Here is a 15,230-nt window from a genome sequence, read left to right on the forward strand (position 1 = left end):
TTTATTTTTACTGCTCTTTATTTGAAATCTAACATTTCTTTCAATTACAAATGCAGACAACAAACCACAGGAGTGTCAGTAGTACCTGTATCTTTTTTTGTTTTTTGGCAGTACCTGTATCTTAATACCAAAAGAAATTATATTTTCCCATCACATTATAGGTATGCCTTAAAAAACATTTAAGCTTATCACTACTTCAAAAGTAGCACAGTTATTAGACCTGTTGCTTTAACACCTTTGTAAGTACATTTAATAAGTACATGTGAATATTACAAAAGCACAGAATATGGTCTGGAAGACACGTGCCAGGCCAGTTCGCCTCAGCCTCTAAGGAGGGGCACAAGTCGGGGCAAGGTCGCGGCTAAGGCAAAGTTTCACTTTCCACTCTGATCCTACTACGAGAATGAATATGTATTTAGTAATATTAATACTTACGTAGTTTTTGAAATGTCCTTCCACTGATCAAAATAAAGTCAACTGGAGTTGGGAACTGTCTCTTTAGGTGCATCCAGCTACCTTCTGAACTCTTGACAGTTGAACAACTGCTCTTCCTGGAGTGACTAAGAGTCCCTTGATTCCATTTACTGGAGCTATTCTTAAAGTAACAGTAAAATTCTGGCACTATTACAAGGTTATAATTAGGGCTGCTACTGCTGCTGCTGCTAAGTCACTTCAGTTGTGTCCAACTCTGTGCGACCCCATGGACTGCAGCCTACCAGGCTCCTCTAGGAGACCCCAAAATACCTAACCCTGATCTTAACCAAATATCCCTGCTTGTATGGATATTAGAGAAAATGCACGGAATAACACTCTAGTGCAGATCATTTTAGACTGCTGGGCTTGGCTGAATGGAACCAAAATCTAACTGGGCCTAAACAGTTTGACCAGTTTATTACAGATCGATCCCTGAGTTGGGAAGATCCCCAGGAGAAGGGAAAGGCTACCCACTCCAGTATTCTGGCCTAGAGAATTCCATGGACTGTATGGTCCATGGAGTGGCAAAGAGTCGGACACGACTGAGCAACTTTCACTTTGACTTTTTCGCATCTGCTTGTTTCATCCCTCCACGATCAAATTCAAAGTTCAGATGTTATCATAAGAGAACAAGGTTATCTGGATGAGCACTCACAGGCCCGTAACGGGAAACGAAAACATAGAAACTGAAGGGGCCCTTCCCCACGCCAGTGTCCAGCTGGCCCCTTCTGAGGCCTTTTCTGGCCAGGAGCATGGCCCTGTGGCATGACCCACTGTCCTTGGATCTGTGCAAGCTCTGGCATGTCCTGCTCCCGGGAGGAGGAGGGTCAACAGGAAATGGGAAAGGTCTGGCACTAGACAGGCATCTTTTGGAAGAAAGACAAGGTTACAGCCCAAGTCACAGCCCATGAATTTATACAATGCAACCATGTCTCCATTTCAGTCTCCTCCTCCTCAGGGACTGATTCCTTGTGAAGTCTCCTGACTACGACATTGGTCTAATCCAATCATAGCCCAGTCAGTCAATAGCTTATAGGCAGTCAATGTAAGACTTGACTGTTATAATCACAGTGGGATCTTATTTACAATGAACAGCATAAAAGCAGAGACTGCAAGTCACCTGTAATAATGAAAACCTGGACACACAACAGGGAAATATCTAAGCAAATTTACTTCTTTCTTTTCCTTCAAAGGCATACCTCAGAGACAGTGCAAGTTTGGTTCCAGACACCATGACAAAGCAAATATCACAGTAAAATGAGTCATACACTTTTGGTTTCCCAGTACATATAAAAGTTATGTCAGGACTTCAGTGGTTAAGAATCCATCTTGTAATGCAAAAGACACTGGGTTCAATCCCTGGTCCAGAAAGATTCCACATGCTGAGAGGTAACTAAACTCATGTGCACAACTACTGAGCCCCTGCTCTGCAGCCCATGAGCTGCCGCTACTGAAGCCTGCGTGCCCTAAGGCCTGTGCCCTGCAACGAGAGAAGCCAAAGCAACGAGCAGCGTGTGCACTACAACTAGAGTAGTCCCCGCCAGCTGCAGCTAGAGAAAGCCCGCACGCAGCAACAAAGATTCAGCACAGCCCAAAAAAAATTTTTTTGTCAGGCACAGAGGTTAACTTCTTAGACCCCAATAAGTCCTAGTTAGAGAAATAACGATGGGAAAAAGTATAAATATCAGAAAGACTCCCAATTACCATTATGTACAGACAGGACTTTGAAGTCAATGGAAAAGCTATGAAGAAACAGAGTCCAGGGACTTCCCTGGCGGCCCAGTGTTTAGGACCCAGCCCTTTCACTGCGAGGATTCAATCCCTGGTTGGGGAACTGCGAGCCCATAAGCCTCACAGCTCAGCCGAAGACAAACAAAAACAAACAATGAAAGCACTTGAATTAAAGAACACAGAGGGATCGCAGGATTGCTTTCTACATTATATACTCCTGCTTCGCTTGTTTGCAATGATATTTATCACCCATGAAAACACAAACTGTGCCACTGCACAGCTGAGAGTGGACAGATGCGGTCAAGTTTTAACAGCATGGGGCATATAAATAAAATAAGGATACTAAGAGCAAGGTCAGCCTGTGATGAGGCCCTAATCTCGGTGTCCCCAACTCCCAGGCCAGGTTCCACCTCCCCCTGTGGGCAGGCATGTCTCTCATTGAGACACGAAGGTCCCTGAGCAAGTCACTCAGCAGGAAGCCAGGCGAGGACCCGCACAGGATGTTAAGCAGACACTACAGAACAAAGTCCTGGTCTCCTCTCCCTCCTTGTTCCTGTTTTGGTAACCCCTGTTTTTCTACTTTTTACTTTTGTTCTGGGGGGTGCTTTTTCATGGCCTGATTTGAAATAACAGACTGCATCCTTTGATCATAAAAATGCCAGACCAGGAACGGCTTCCGACCACTGTCCCCCACAAAGATGTACTTCATGGAAGACTATTTTGGAAGATGTTAATAGAAATGGCATGAAAAAAGTGCTCTTAGGCAAGTAAGCCTGGGAGATGCCATATAACCTTCTCTGGGGCGGGGCAGGGGGGATCACAAAGTATATCATATTTGCATATTAAAGGCACTTCTTCTGTAAAGAAAATAGTTTACCTTTATTTACAACCAAATGTTTCCCAGGTTTCTTTTCTGCACAATGCACAGGCACTTTGGGGACAATGTATAGTTAAAAAACACTCCACAAACAACTTGTTAGATTCCGAACTTGGTCATCTCAAGGGAAGGTCATCTGTACAACCTAAAAGGAAGGTCTCTAGAAGCTTCAGGACTGGCTGATACTCTCTCCGGATGGATGAGGAAGTTGCTCCTAATTATCTTCTTCCAGCAGACTCTGTGATTTTAGCTGGTCCTTTCTTATGCTCTCCAAGTTCAGCTCTCTGTATTTTCTTTTAAAAAAGCCACACTAAAACAAAGGGAGGGAAGACCAATTACAGGCCTAAGCCATCCATCTGCTTTAGAAAACCATTTATCTTTTTGTTGCCAAATATCCCCAGTGCTCCTCTGCTTCTTCTGCTTCCTCTGAATCTCCCCAGATGATCCAATCCTTCGAGACCCATCTTAAATACTGCCTTCCCACAAGCATTCTGTGTTCAATCCCCAGTCAGAAGTGGTTTTCCACCTTCCTCTGAACCCCCACCCTACTTTCACCTTTTTAAGTTAACTAATTCTGCTAAGTACTATCATTTCAGCTGTACTGGATCTATTTATGTAAAAGATAGAAAGAGATCAAGTACAGCCCCCCTACACATCAAGAAACTCACAATCTAGTTGGGAAGAGAAACAATGACAACACAGTATAACCACTGCTTCTTGGAAGGGTTTCTAGAGGGCAGTTCAAGGGAAAAGCATAAAGGTCAGTTCAGAGGACTCAGGAATCTCTGGGCTGAGTTTTAAGGGAAGAGCGAGAGCAAATTATGAAGGAAAGGGCTTGGGAGGCGGGTGTAGAGAGCCTCACTGCAAACACAGAGAGACAAAGCTATTCAGTTCAGTGTGTTGAGAAAAAAAGCAAGACTCGAGGGTGGAGAGAGTAGAGGCAGACATTAGATGCCTTGGATAGCAGTGAAAGAGTTTGAACATTAGATCAGGGGAAGGAAAGGAAAGGATTTAAACAGGAAAGGAACATCAGGTCCCTTTTAGGAAAATATCTCTGCACTCCAATTCTTCAATGAGATCTTGATCTTTTTCAGACAGAAACTGTCTTGATTCATTTGCCTCAACAGGTGTGTGGCTAAAGGAAGAAGGAAACGGGGTCACAAGGCTAGGGTAGCTGCTCGAGGTCGGGGGGTGACTCTCTAAGCAGAATTCTGCCCAACACCAGAACCTTCATGAACGTGGGGGGAACTGACCTTGACTAGGATGACTATAATCACGATCAAAACCAGAAGGCCCCCGACACTGCTTTTAATGATGAGAGACAGAGAATACGCCTCCTCATCTTTCAGGAGGATGACAGTGATCTGCAACAAAACACAGAGATCACCCTGTAAGTCAGGTGAAGCAAAATGAAGTGAAAATTCCACATTATTTTAAGAAGCGAAATATGAGAACTTGGCAACATACCGTGTATTGATCAAGACTGACAACAGTAAAGCAAAAAGCTAAACCTTTCCTGATGCAGTATTTAAAATTATCTAATGAGATTTCTGGTTTCTGGTTCCACATGTAAGGGGCTTGGAAGTCACCACTCCATGCTAACAAGGAAAAAGGTGACCAGATTGGAAAATCAACAACTTTTCTTGGATCCCTAAGAGAGGGGAGGACACCAGGCAAACCTGCTGCCACCAAGAGCAGAGGGACAGACAGACAGATGGACACAGAGAGCAGAGGCTCACCACCGCCAGGGAAGGAAATCCTGAACTGCAACGGATGGACTGCTGTAAGCACAACAGTGATGACTCTGGGGCTGCAAACTCCAGGGAACCCAGCCACTGGGGTGACGTTACTCCAGGCACTTGACCAGGTTCCCACAGTCAATGCTGGAGAAAAAACCCTTCATGCTTCCAGCAGGGAACAGAAAAGGAATCACTTTGAAATAAGCCAAAGAACTCTGATCTGAACAAGGACTGGGCTCAGGGGAAAACAGTTAACCCTAGCCTAACCTGCTGGATATAATGAGAGCCTAACTGTTCTGGGGGAAGGGAAGTGCCCAACTCAAGCCCACTCTAGCTATCCTGTCCCACAGAAACAGTGAGGAAGTTCACAGGCCAGACGCCCAGGCTCATTAAAAGACTGAGCCCTAATCACAGAACCACAGAGCACCTCCCCTCCCCACACCTCACTACATTAATGAAGGTCTGCCTACAGAAGTTCCTTTTACCTGGTACAGCATTTCCAGCTATCAAAAGAAAATTATCGGGTATACCAAAAGGCAAAAAAACAAAATTTAAAAAGAGAGAGTAAGCACCAGAACCAGATATGCCAAGAATGTCAGAATTATCAGATTGGCAATTTAAAACCACCACGATGAATATGCTAAGGGCTCCAAAGGATAGAACAGACAGCACACAAGAACAGCAGACGGGCAATGTAAGCAGAGAGACGGAGACCCTAAGAAAGAACCAGAAAGAAAGACTAGAGATGAACAGCTGCTGTGATGGGAACAAAGAATGCCTTCGATGTACTCATCAGTAGACTGGACATGGCTGAGCAAAGAATCTCTGAGCTAGGTAGAGCAACAGAATCTTCGAAAAACAAAGAGAACAAAAACTGGAGGTGGGGTGGGGGGAGGAGTAAACCAGAGGACAGGAAAGTGATCTAATTACCAAAATACTTTATACAAACTATTCTGGTCTCTTATCTAGCAGTCCGCCAGGAGACTGACCTTCTGGTTGTGTGTGTGTGTGAGAGAGAGAGTCTGAACCAGGCACGGGTTCAATCCCTGGTGGGGGAACGAAGAGCCCATGTGCCATGTGCCGTGTGGCCCGAAAAACAAGAAAAAGAAAGAAAAGGAAGTCACGGGAAGAAAAACTCCTTTTGCTACTGACCTCTTGGCTTCCTATTCTGTATTCTGCCATGTGAAAATGTACTGCTGGGAGAGGTGGCGACTTTAGGCCAGGCACAAGGGAAGGCATCGCCAGCACATAGTCAGGAAAGCTCAAGATTTGAAGGAGCCCGGCCACTGACACCGGTCTGCCTCCACCCCCAGATAAACACAAGAGGCCTTTAAGGCACGTTAGTTTGGTTTTTTTGCAGCTGAAATGCACTTAAAACTTAGCTTCGGGTACTGAATTTCAAAAAAGGAAAATCATCATGGAGACTCTACAATAAAAGCACCAGTAAGTAAAGGGGGAACATTTATACATAAATAAATGACGTAAGAATGTGCATATAAGACACTGTTAACAGGAACTCTTTTGGGGAGGAGGGAATCCAGGGTGTGGGAGACAGGGAGTGAAGGAATCACTATTTTTCATTTGGGATCTTTGCATAAGACTTGGATTTTCTTTTTTTTTTTTTAATCTGTGCAATGATATAATGGGAACACTTCTCTTTCTTCCACATCATTTTCTGTATCAGACACACTCAAAAATAAACAAATGTTATTTCTGACATGTCTAGAGAACTGTGCCTTTCCCCTCCTCCAGGGAGGAAAGCAGAGGAGCTAATGTTGAGCAATCCACTCTCACCCTCTTGACACTCAGGCTTCACTAAAGAGCTCACAGATGGACCATTTCTGGCACTAGCAGCTGCCTAGGGCAAGTGTCAACAAGAACGACAGCCCCGAGGGGGCACACACAGTCTTCAGCCCACAGATCACAAACGTCAAAGGTCAGTCTGACTTGCAGTCACATGTAAAACCTCTGCAAAACGAATCCAAGGGTTCCAGGACTTAGTTTAAGACTTATAAGAGAAAAAAAAAAAAAGACACAAGAGAATTGTGCACTCATGAGTATTTTAACGATGGGACACTGTAACTAAACACTGGTATCACATACTAGCAAGTGAGTTAATACATATAAGAAAAAAAAATTCTCAACTAGGAAATAAAAAAAAATTTTCAAATCAAAGTATATATAGTTAGGTGTTGATTCCAGCCTAGTTATAACAACTGAGACTTCCTCTGCTTAGGCCTCTTATTCAGTTGCCTCATTTCAGAGACAGAAAAACTTAGGCAGAAGCTGAGTAACTCAAGGACATGGAGACAGCTGGTTGCAGAGTCAAGAGCAGAGGTGATAAGACTGAAACAGGAAGAGGGCAATAGGGCGCTAAAGCCAGGCACAGGCTTCCCAGGACAACACCCAGAAAATAAAAAACAGCCAGGGATTACCTTAGTTCTGTGGTTCTCTGTGTTGAGCCCCTCATACAGAGATTTGTTGAAAGATATTTCACCAAGGATCTGCAGCTCAGTCACATCTCTTAGTAACTATAAGATGGGGAAGAAAAAAAGTGAAACATATTTTAGACATGGACCTACTACATTTTTTTTTTTGGAGTTAACTTTTTTTTTTAATTGGAGTATAGTTGATTTAAAATAGACTTCTAAAAAAAATGGACTTACAATTCCTGGACAGCATCATTCCTTACGTTTCTGTTTTTTGGTCAAGGCATGTGGGATCTTAGTTCCCCGACCAGAGATCGAACCTATACCCCCTGCACTGGAGGGCAAAGTCTTAACCACTGGACTGCCAAGGAAACCGCGCCCCCCCCCCTTCTCATCTTTCCCTTTAAATGTGTTCCTTCTCCAGTATTCCTCAAGTCTAATGAATGGCCTCAGCAACCACTAAGTTTCCCAAGCCAGAAACCTAGTTAAAACTCAACTTCTTTTCCCTTATCCTTTACCCCACACCACACTCCCATGCCCAAGTCAGTTCTTGATGATTTTTTTTTTTTCAGTCTCTCTTAACACCTGTCCCTTTTCCGCCATTCTCACTGCTACTTCTTCAGCTCAGATCCCATCATTCTCACCTGGATCATCACAAGATGTTAAACTTGACTTTAGTTCCTACTTTTGAATGAGTGATCAGGCAAAGTCTAGCTAAGAAGGTAATATGTGAATTAAATGTAAGAAAAAAGCACACACATGAAGATCTAGGAGAAAAGCTGTCTCATGCAGAAGGAGCAGCAAGTACAAAGGTCCAGTGGCTAGAACAATAGCAGCAAGCTGGAGTCTAAGAAGCAGGGAAGACGAAAGTATTAGGAGATGGAGGAGTAAGTGGAGACCAGATCATAGGATGCCTGGGACACCACTGAAAAAGACAAATTTTAGTCTAAGTGTATACAGTTTTTTTTTTTTTTAAGCCGATAAGTGGCATAGTGTTTGCTTTTAAAAAATAGCTGCTCCATGAAGAATGTCTGTGAAGGACACGGCAAAAGCACAGGCAAGAAAAGCAGGGAGGCGGCTACCGCAGTGAATCCAGCAAGAGGTGGTGACCTGAACAACAGTGGAGACAGACAGAAGTGAATGGATTTAGAATATATCTGGGGGTGGGGATGGGACAGAATGACAGAGTTTGCTGCTGGAACAGATAAGGGGATGTAAGAAAAAGGAGTTCGGACTTCCCTGGTGGTCCAGGGGCTAAGACTCAGAGCTCCCAATGCAGGGAACATGGGTTGGATCCCTGGTCAGGGAAATAGATCCTGCAAGCCACAATTAAGACCTGGTGCAGCCAAATAAGTAAATACATATTAAAAAAAAATTTTTTTTTTAAGGAAAAGGAGTCGCCACAAGGAATTCCTAGAATTCCTAGTAAGTCAGCAGTGTAAGGGCATCCCAGATGGCTCAGAGGTAAAGAATCCGCCTGCCAATGCTGGAGCAGCAGCAGACGCGGGTTCCATCCCTGGTTCGTGAAGATCCCCTGGAGGAGGAAATGGCAACCCACTCCAGTATTCTTGTCAGGATAATCCCATGGACAGAGGAGCCTGGTGGGCTGCAATCCGCCGGAACGCAGAGTCGGACACCCCTGAGCACGCAAGCAACTCTTAAGTTACCCTAGTTAGTTACCCTGAGAGAGTGGGGAAGCAACAGGCTGGAGCAGAAGGTGGATCAACAGACCTGTTTTGGACACTTTATATTTGGAGATGCTATTAATATTATCGTTTCCAGGGAAGATGCCCGAGAAACGTGGATTAATCAAATCCTAAGTACCTGCTTTAGCTGATTCAAGGAGAGCTCTGCAGCCACGGTTACATTTTCTTTATCCGAGGTGACCTTACAGCTTACTGAATGCCATTCTTCCACAAGCTGAAAGAGGATGGGTGTTAATTTGCACGATCTGTTTATGGGGTGGAAAAGCTGGGAATTTTAACACTTAGCACACAGACAACCTCAAGGTCGAGGAATAAAGGGTGTGAGCAGTTTCTGCCCTCATTTGGTTCCAGCAAAGCCGCAACCCTGGCAAACGTGAGCCGGTGAAGAGGCTAAGGGGCGCCTCAGGCCTGTGCTTTCAGGGGAAGTCTCGGCAAAGTACAATCCCGGCGTCTCACGGCACCCGCTTCAGGCCGTCCTCCCTCCCCCATGACCCCCTCTCTCTGGTCTTTGGGATGACTGCGCTCACCTGAACCAGGTCGCTCCCACAAACGCGCTCGAGAGCCTGAGTGCACACGGTGTGGGCCTGAAACGACAACCATCTCAGTCCATCCCCGCAACACAATGAAAAAGCCAAACCGCCATAGTTACCCGCCACCTCCCACTTCTCGCGAGATCCGTCATGATTGCGCGGACGGCCGGGCGCTAGGACCCGGCGGGCAGGCGCCTCCGCGTCTCGAGGAAGTCTCGCGGTGTTAGCATTTGAACTGCCTGGCGGGTGCAGGCCATGGCGGCGTCACTCCCGCTACCCGCGAGTGGGCTCTTCCGAACGTACGGGGCAGCCGGCGGCGGGAGGCCGCGGAGGCGGCCGGGCCTGGCAGCCGTACAGTGGTTCCCGCCGCAGGACCGGAAGCGTTTCTTCAGCAGCAGTAGCAGTGACACCAGCAGTGGCGGCCCCTCGCAGTCTGTCGTCTCCGACGATCCTGACGACCCCGACTTCCCCGGCAGCCCGGTGGGTCAGCGGCGGAGGCGCGCTGGCGCCCGACTCGCCAAGGGCCGGCCGAGTCAGATCGCGACCCCGAGACGCCTGAGGCTGCGATCGCGGTGCCCGCAGAAGTGCAGCACCCCCTGCGGCGCGCTAGAACCTCCGTCCTTTCCGAACGGCAACCCGGGCTCCCTGAGCCCGGACCTCCGTGTGTGCGGCCAGCCCAGGGACGGCGGCGAGCTGGGCACCAGTGCCTCCCTGTTCAGCTCTCTGGCCTCTCCCGGCCCCGGGTTCCCTGCGCCAGAAGACAGCATCTGTACCGATCCTTCCACCTTTCTGGATGCAGCCTCAGAAGCTCCGAGCAACTTCCACCTCCCAGAAGCCTCCCTGGACCAGGCACCCCTCCCCTGTTCCCAGGACGCAGCGACAGGAGGAGGCAGGTTCACCAGGTTGGCCCACCAAGCCCAGGCCAGCCTCAGGTCAGCTCTCTTTAGCTTTTTGGATCCAGGAAATCCTGAGGATTCCGAGCTTGGGACAGATGGGAAGAATTGGCAGGAGTTCTGCCATGACAGGGAACTGGTGGGGAGGAGGCTGGAGAGCCCAGGTTTATCAGGCAGGGGTAAGAAGAGGACCACAGACCAGGACTCTTGTCGAGAGATTGAGTCTCAAGAGTCTGTCCAGATAGAATACGAGGAGGCCCGTGGGTGCAAGGGCGGAATCGCATCTGGGAAAAGCAATGGGCCTGAGAGAACCAGGCTAAGCCGAAAAAGGAAGCATCAAGGGACAGCAGAAACCTCCCTCCTCCATCACTGCCAGGTTACAAAAGGCCAAAAGATAGAAGATGGTTCATGCGTCACCCAGGACCTGACTCGTTTACAGAATGCCTGCTCTTGGACCAAAACCAGAGCCTCCTTCAGTTTCCACAAGAAGAAGATCGTGACAGCTGTGTCTGAAGTATGCAGCTGCGACACCTTGGCCGGTTCTCTGTCTGAGTCCCTCATGTCAGAATATTCACACCACCCTGTTCAGAACAGAACAAGCTGTGCTCTGTCCCCCTGGCACTCCTCCTCTATGTATTTGCTAACCCCCTTAAAGACACAGCAGGTCACAGACAAAAGGACATCTGATGCAGAAAAGCTTTATGGGGAATGCAATCAGGTGGGCCCCATCCCCTTCAGCGACTACCTCTCCGAAGAAAAACTGGAATGCTGTGAGAAGATTGGAGAAGGGGTGTTTGGCGAAGTGTTTCAAACAGTTACTAACCACACACCTGTAGCCCTAAAAATCATTGCTATCGAAGGACAGGACTTAGTCAATGGAGCTCACCAGAAAACTTTTGAGGAAATCCTGCCAGAAATCATCATCTCCAAAGAGCTGAGCCTCTTGTCTGATGAGGCATGCAACCGCACAGAAGGCTTCATTGGGCTGAACTCGGTACACTGTGTTCAAGGATCTTACCCTCCCTTGCTCCTCCAAGCCTGGGATCACTATCACTCAACCAAAGGGTCTGCAAACGACCGGCCTGACTTTTTCGGGGAAGACCAGCTCTTCATCGTGCTGGAATTTGAGTTTGGAGGGATCGACCTAGAGCAGATGAGAAAGAAGCTGTCCTCCATTGCCACTGCCAAGAGCATTCTGCACCAGATCACCGCCTCCCTTGCCGTGGCTGAGGCCTCACTGCACTTTGAGCACCGAGACTTGCACTGGGGGAACGTGCTCTTAAAGAAGACCAGCCTCAAAGAGCTCCACTACACCCTCAATGGAAAGACGAGCTCCATCCCCACCCGAGGGCTGCAAGTCAACATCATCGACTACACCCTGTCCCGCTTGGAGCGGGATGGGATTGTGGTTTTCTGTGACATCTCCAGGGACGAGGACCTGTTTATGGGACAAGGCGACTACCAGTTTGAGATCTACAGGCTGATGAGGAAAGAAAACAACAACTGCTGGGGTGAATATCACCCATATAACAACGTGCTCTGGCTACATTACCTCACAGATAAGATCCTGAATCAGATGACCTTCAAGTCCAAACATAACACCCCCGCCTTGAAGCGAATGAAGAAACAGATCCAGCATTTCTATCAGACTATGCTGAACTTCAGCTCTGCCACGGACCTGCTCTGCCAGCATAGTCTGTTTAAGTAAGCCGGGGGTACTGACCACCCCCAAAGGAGAGGGCGTGGAACTGGAAGCCCCTGATGCTGTTTTTAACCTCTGTCCCCACAGCAGCGTGGGATTCCTGCTCTTACAAGTTTCCAATCAGCTGTTCAAACAAGAATTTTGTTTCCAAGTGGAAACTGACATGTTTAAACTTAACAAATATTCTTTGAAAATAAACTATATGTGAGAACACCATTTACAACTGAAAAGCCCTTTTTCTGTCAGCAGACTTCATTTTGTAAATTCCTTTCCACAGTTTCCTTTTTGAACCTCAACATTTTATGTAGCCTGAACAGAAAAGAAGAAAATCAGGAACACCCAAGGCCTCAGCTGTCACACTGCTAAGAGCCTGTTCCTGTAGGTGTCATAAGGCTGGCTTTGGGAACCACACTACAGATGAGTCAACTAAGAGCAAAGAGGCTGTACCACAGCAGAGTCCCAGGCGTACAGACTGGGAGACAGGAAAAGCAGAAGGTAGACAATTTATAGGAAGAAGTGCCACATGTTTATCAATCTCATTTGCCAATCACAGAGAAGCAGAATTTATCCATGACTTTCAAAGGGAAAATAAATGTCTCCATGGCTACTAAAAAGGTTGAATTTTGCTTACTTTTTTCATCAAGGGAAGAAAAATCGAAATGTCAGTTTGGGCTGAGTAGTTAATATTCCTTACGAATATGACTTGGGTAATTTACTCCTAAAATGCGTTCCCAGGTTAACTCATCTTTTTTCTACTCCTTTTTCTAGAGTTCTAGTTTTTATACCTTTGAGAATCCATAGCCACTCTGGAAAGAGATGTGATCGTGATACAGAACTGCCTCTATGTACCTGAATCTTGGTCAGGTTCGTCACTGTTAGGAACTGGAAACCTTGTAATTTAACTGGAACACAAATTTGCAGCTGGAACTCAGCTCCAAAGAGGTTCTCCCCATGTATCTACAAGATAAAATCCAAGCGGAAAGTCACGGCTGGTGTTGTTTTGCCACCTGTTGGCTTTGCGATGATAAGTAGAGCACTTACGTTGAAGAGGAACTCTTTGTGGTGGGAAGACCCCTGGCTTGTGTTCATGTACATCACTGAGGGTCTGCAGTTGAGAGGACATGGGTTAGGCCTCAGGGCCCCTTTCTCATTTTAAATAAACCTCAGTGCTATCAACTGGACACACTAAGAGGACCCTTAATTCTTAAGAGAGATCAAAGTTGAATAGCAAAATGTTGAGCAGTGGTGGGGCAGTTGGGATCAGGTTAGAATATTTGAATTCAGTCCCTTCAGGCTGGTTCTGTATCCGATTATCATTCCTCAGGGTGGCCTTACTTTTTCTCTTCCTTTCTTCCTCATCCCTTAAGTCCTCTCTTCCCTCAGCATCCCATCAGTTCCCTTTGGTATCAAAACCTGTTGGTACTGTTCCTCCTTTGATTACAGCCACAGGGTTTCTAGGACCTAACAGTTAATGCCCTAGAGATCAGTGGGAGCCTGAATTCTAAGCAGCCTCCTCTCAGGGAAAGGCAATGCCCACATCCACCCTGACCACTAGACCCACCCCTGAAGCTGTCCCGCAGGTATGGGGCCCCCCGGAAGTACTTACTTGGGAAGAACCGCAATGAAGGCGTGTTTGATTTGAAGGCTGTGAGTTTTGTTGACCAAAGACCTTCTTTCATTGGAACTAGAAAATAAGAGTGTCAATTTATAGCACCCCTGCTTTGTACACATGGCTGCTTCTTACCTTGGCTTCCCAGGATCACTGGGGGTCAGATAGAAAAGACTTGGAGATAAACAGAGTGCAGAAGACTCTGCACTGGAAGACCAGACTTGGAGAACACTGATTTTAAAAGGGTTTCTCCAGGACTTCTTTGCCAGTCCAGTGGTTAAGACTCCACACTCCCAATGCAGGGGGCACGGGTTCACTTCCTGGTCAGGGAACTAGAATCCTGCGTGTTGCATGGTGTGGCAAAAAAGACAAGAGTTCCTCAGCCTTGACAATATTGACATTTAGGGCCAGGAAAGTCTTCATGAGTGGCTGTCTTATATATTGTAGGATGTTAACATCCCAGGTCTCTACCCACTAGATGTCAATAACACCCCCACCAAAGTCATGCCAATCAAAAATGTCTTCAGGCGTTGCCACTGGGAGCAGAATCACCCCTGTTTGAGAACTTTACCGACAGTGTACCCCACCCTACCCCAAACATAGAGGTTAGATGCATCTCTGAGGTTAGAGGAACCAAAATGAGCTCTCCAGTGCAAAACTCAGTCTACCAGACTATACCATAGTTTTACTTTGTCAATAAAGGAACATTTTAAATATCTCTGATAACAAGGGAAACCCAGGTCACTGCAGGGACACAGGTGCCTTCCTGGGGCTCCCTGAGGCTTCCCTTCTGGGGCAGTGAGGAGTCATAGCTCTGATGCACACGCGTGGGAGGGAGCTTTTTTGCAGGACCACAGCCCAGGCTCCCTTGACCCAGGCATGACTTACTTGGTGACCATCACAGTGATGTTGGCTGTCCTGTTTGGAAAGGCACTCTCCTCCAGCTGCCAAACCAACGAAAAGTTTGCCTAGTTAAACAAAAAAAGGTGGATTGATTCCCGTTTATACCACTCACAATCCTACTAACTAAACAGACCTGGAAAACGTAATTCAGTACTCCATGCTTCTGTAGCACAGGATGCTTCGAGGTCCCATTATTCCACGTAATACAGTGTCAAGATGTGGTGAGCAGGGCAGACAGCATTATTCCCCTTTTACAGCCAAGGAAGCTGCTCGAGAGGTCTCCCGCAGCACAGAGATCATCAGTGGCAGGTCAAGGACTCCCCTCAAGGCTAATAGCCTTCGAGACCACCCCCAGCTTCACTCTGCTGTACAGGGGTGAGCCAACCTTGTCTCTGTGACTGTACCCTCACCTCCACTGCACCCTACTTCCAGAGCACACTGGGCAGCTTTACGCTCTGTTACAGATGATGGTATAGTCAAGGAAAGTGTGGAAACTGCAACTGGGAGATTCTAATGAGCCTGGGAAGTAGAAAACACCAACCCTAGGGTAGTGAGAAGAGTCAGCTAATCAAAACGGACTCACAGGACTTCCCTGGTGGTCCAGTGGCTAAGACGCTGAGCTCCCAACGCAGGGGGC

At 47.0% G+C, this 15,230-nt stretch overlaps 2 protein-coding genes across 4 annotated transcripts in view; one reads left to right on the forward strand and one right to left on the reverse strand.

Annotated features, from left to right (window-relative positions):
• The window catches only part of ITGAE (integrin subunit alpha E), a 63,564-nt gene continuing 48,334 nt past the window's right edge, over positions 1–15,230 (reverse strand). Inside the window, exons 23-31 of one of the 3 annotated variants that reach the window (XM_019980864.2) lie at positions 14,579–14,658; positions 13,688–13,765; positions 13,123–13,186; positions 12,931–13,038; positions 9,484–9,540; positions 9,075–9,170; positions 7,257–7,352; positions 4,336–4,446; positions 1–3,392 (exon numbers count right to left, since the gene is read on the reverse strand). In XM_019980864.2, the coding sequence (XP_019836423.2) occupies positions 3,297–3,392; positions 4,336–4,446; positions 7,257–7,352; positions 9,075–9,170; positions 9,484–9,540; positions 12,931–13,038; positions 13,123–13,186; positions 13,688–13,765; positions 14,579–14,658 (786 nt within the window). In that variant the 3' untranslated portion in view covers positions 1–3,296. The remainder of the gene's footprint in view (positions 3,393–4,335; positions 4,447–7,256; positions 7,353–9,074; positions 9,171–9,483; positions 9,541–12,930; positions 13,039–13,122; positions 13,187–13,687; positions 13,766–14,578; positions 14,659–15,230) is intronic. The other 2 variants (XM_070772842.1, XM_070772841.1) reach the window with 2 other exon arrangements.
• HASPIN (histone H3 associated protein kinase) lies at positions 9,727–12,705 on the forward strand. Its single transcript, XM_019980857.2, has one exon. The coding sequence runs from the start codon at positions 9,742–9,744 to the stop codon at positions 12,085–12,087; it is 2,346 nt and encodes a 781-aa protein (XP_019836416.2). The 5' UTR covers positions 9,727–9,741; the 3' UTR covers positions 12,088–12,705.

The sequence above is a fragment of the Bos indicus genome, chromosome 19 (assembly GCF_029378745.1).
Source record: "Bos indicus isolate NIAB-ARS_2022 breed Sahiwal x Tharparkar chromosome 19, NIAB-ARS_B.indTharparkar_mat_pri_1.0, whole genome shotgun sequence".
NCBI lineage: Eukaryota > Metazoa > Chordata > Mammalia > Artiodactyla > Bovidae > Bos > Bos indicus.

Coding starts and splice junctions, on each gene's coding strand:
- HASPIN (XM_019980857.2), top strand. CDS start 9,742: ATGGCGGCGTCACTCCCGCTACCCGCGAGTGGGCTCTTCCGAACGTAC.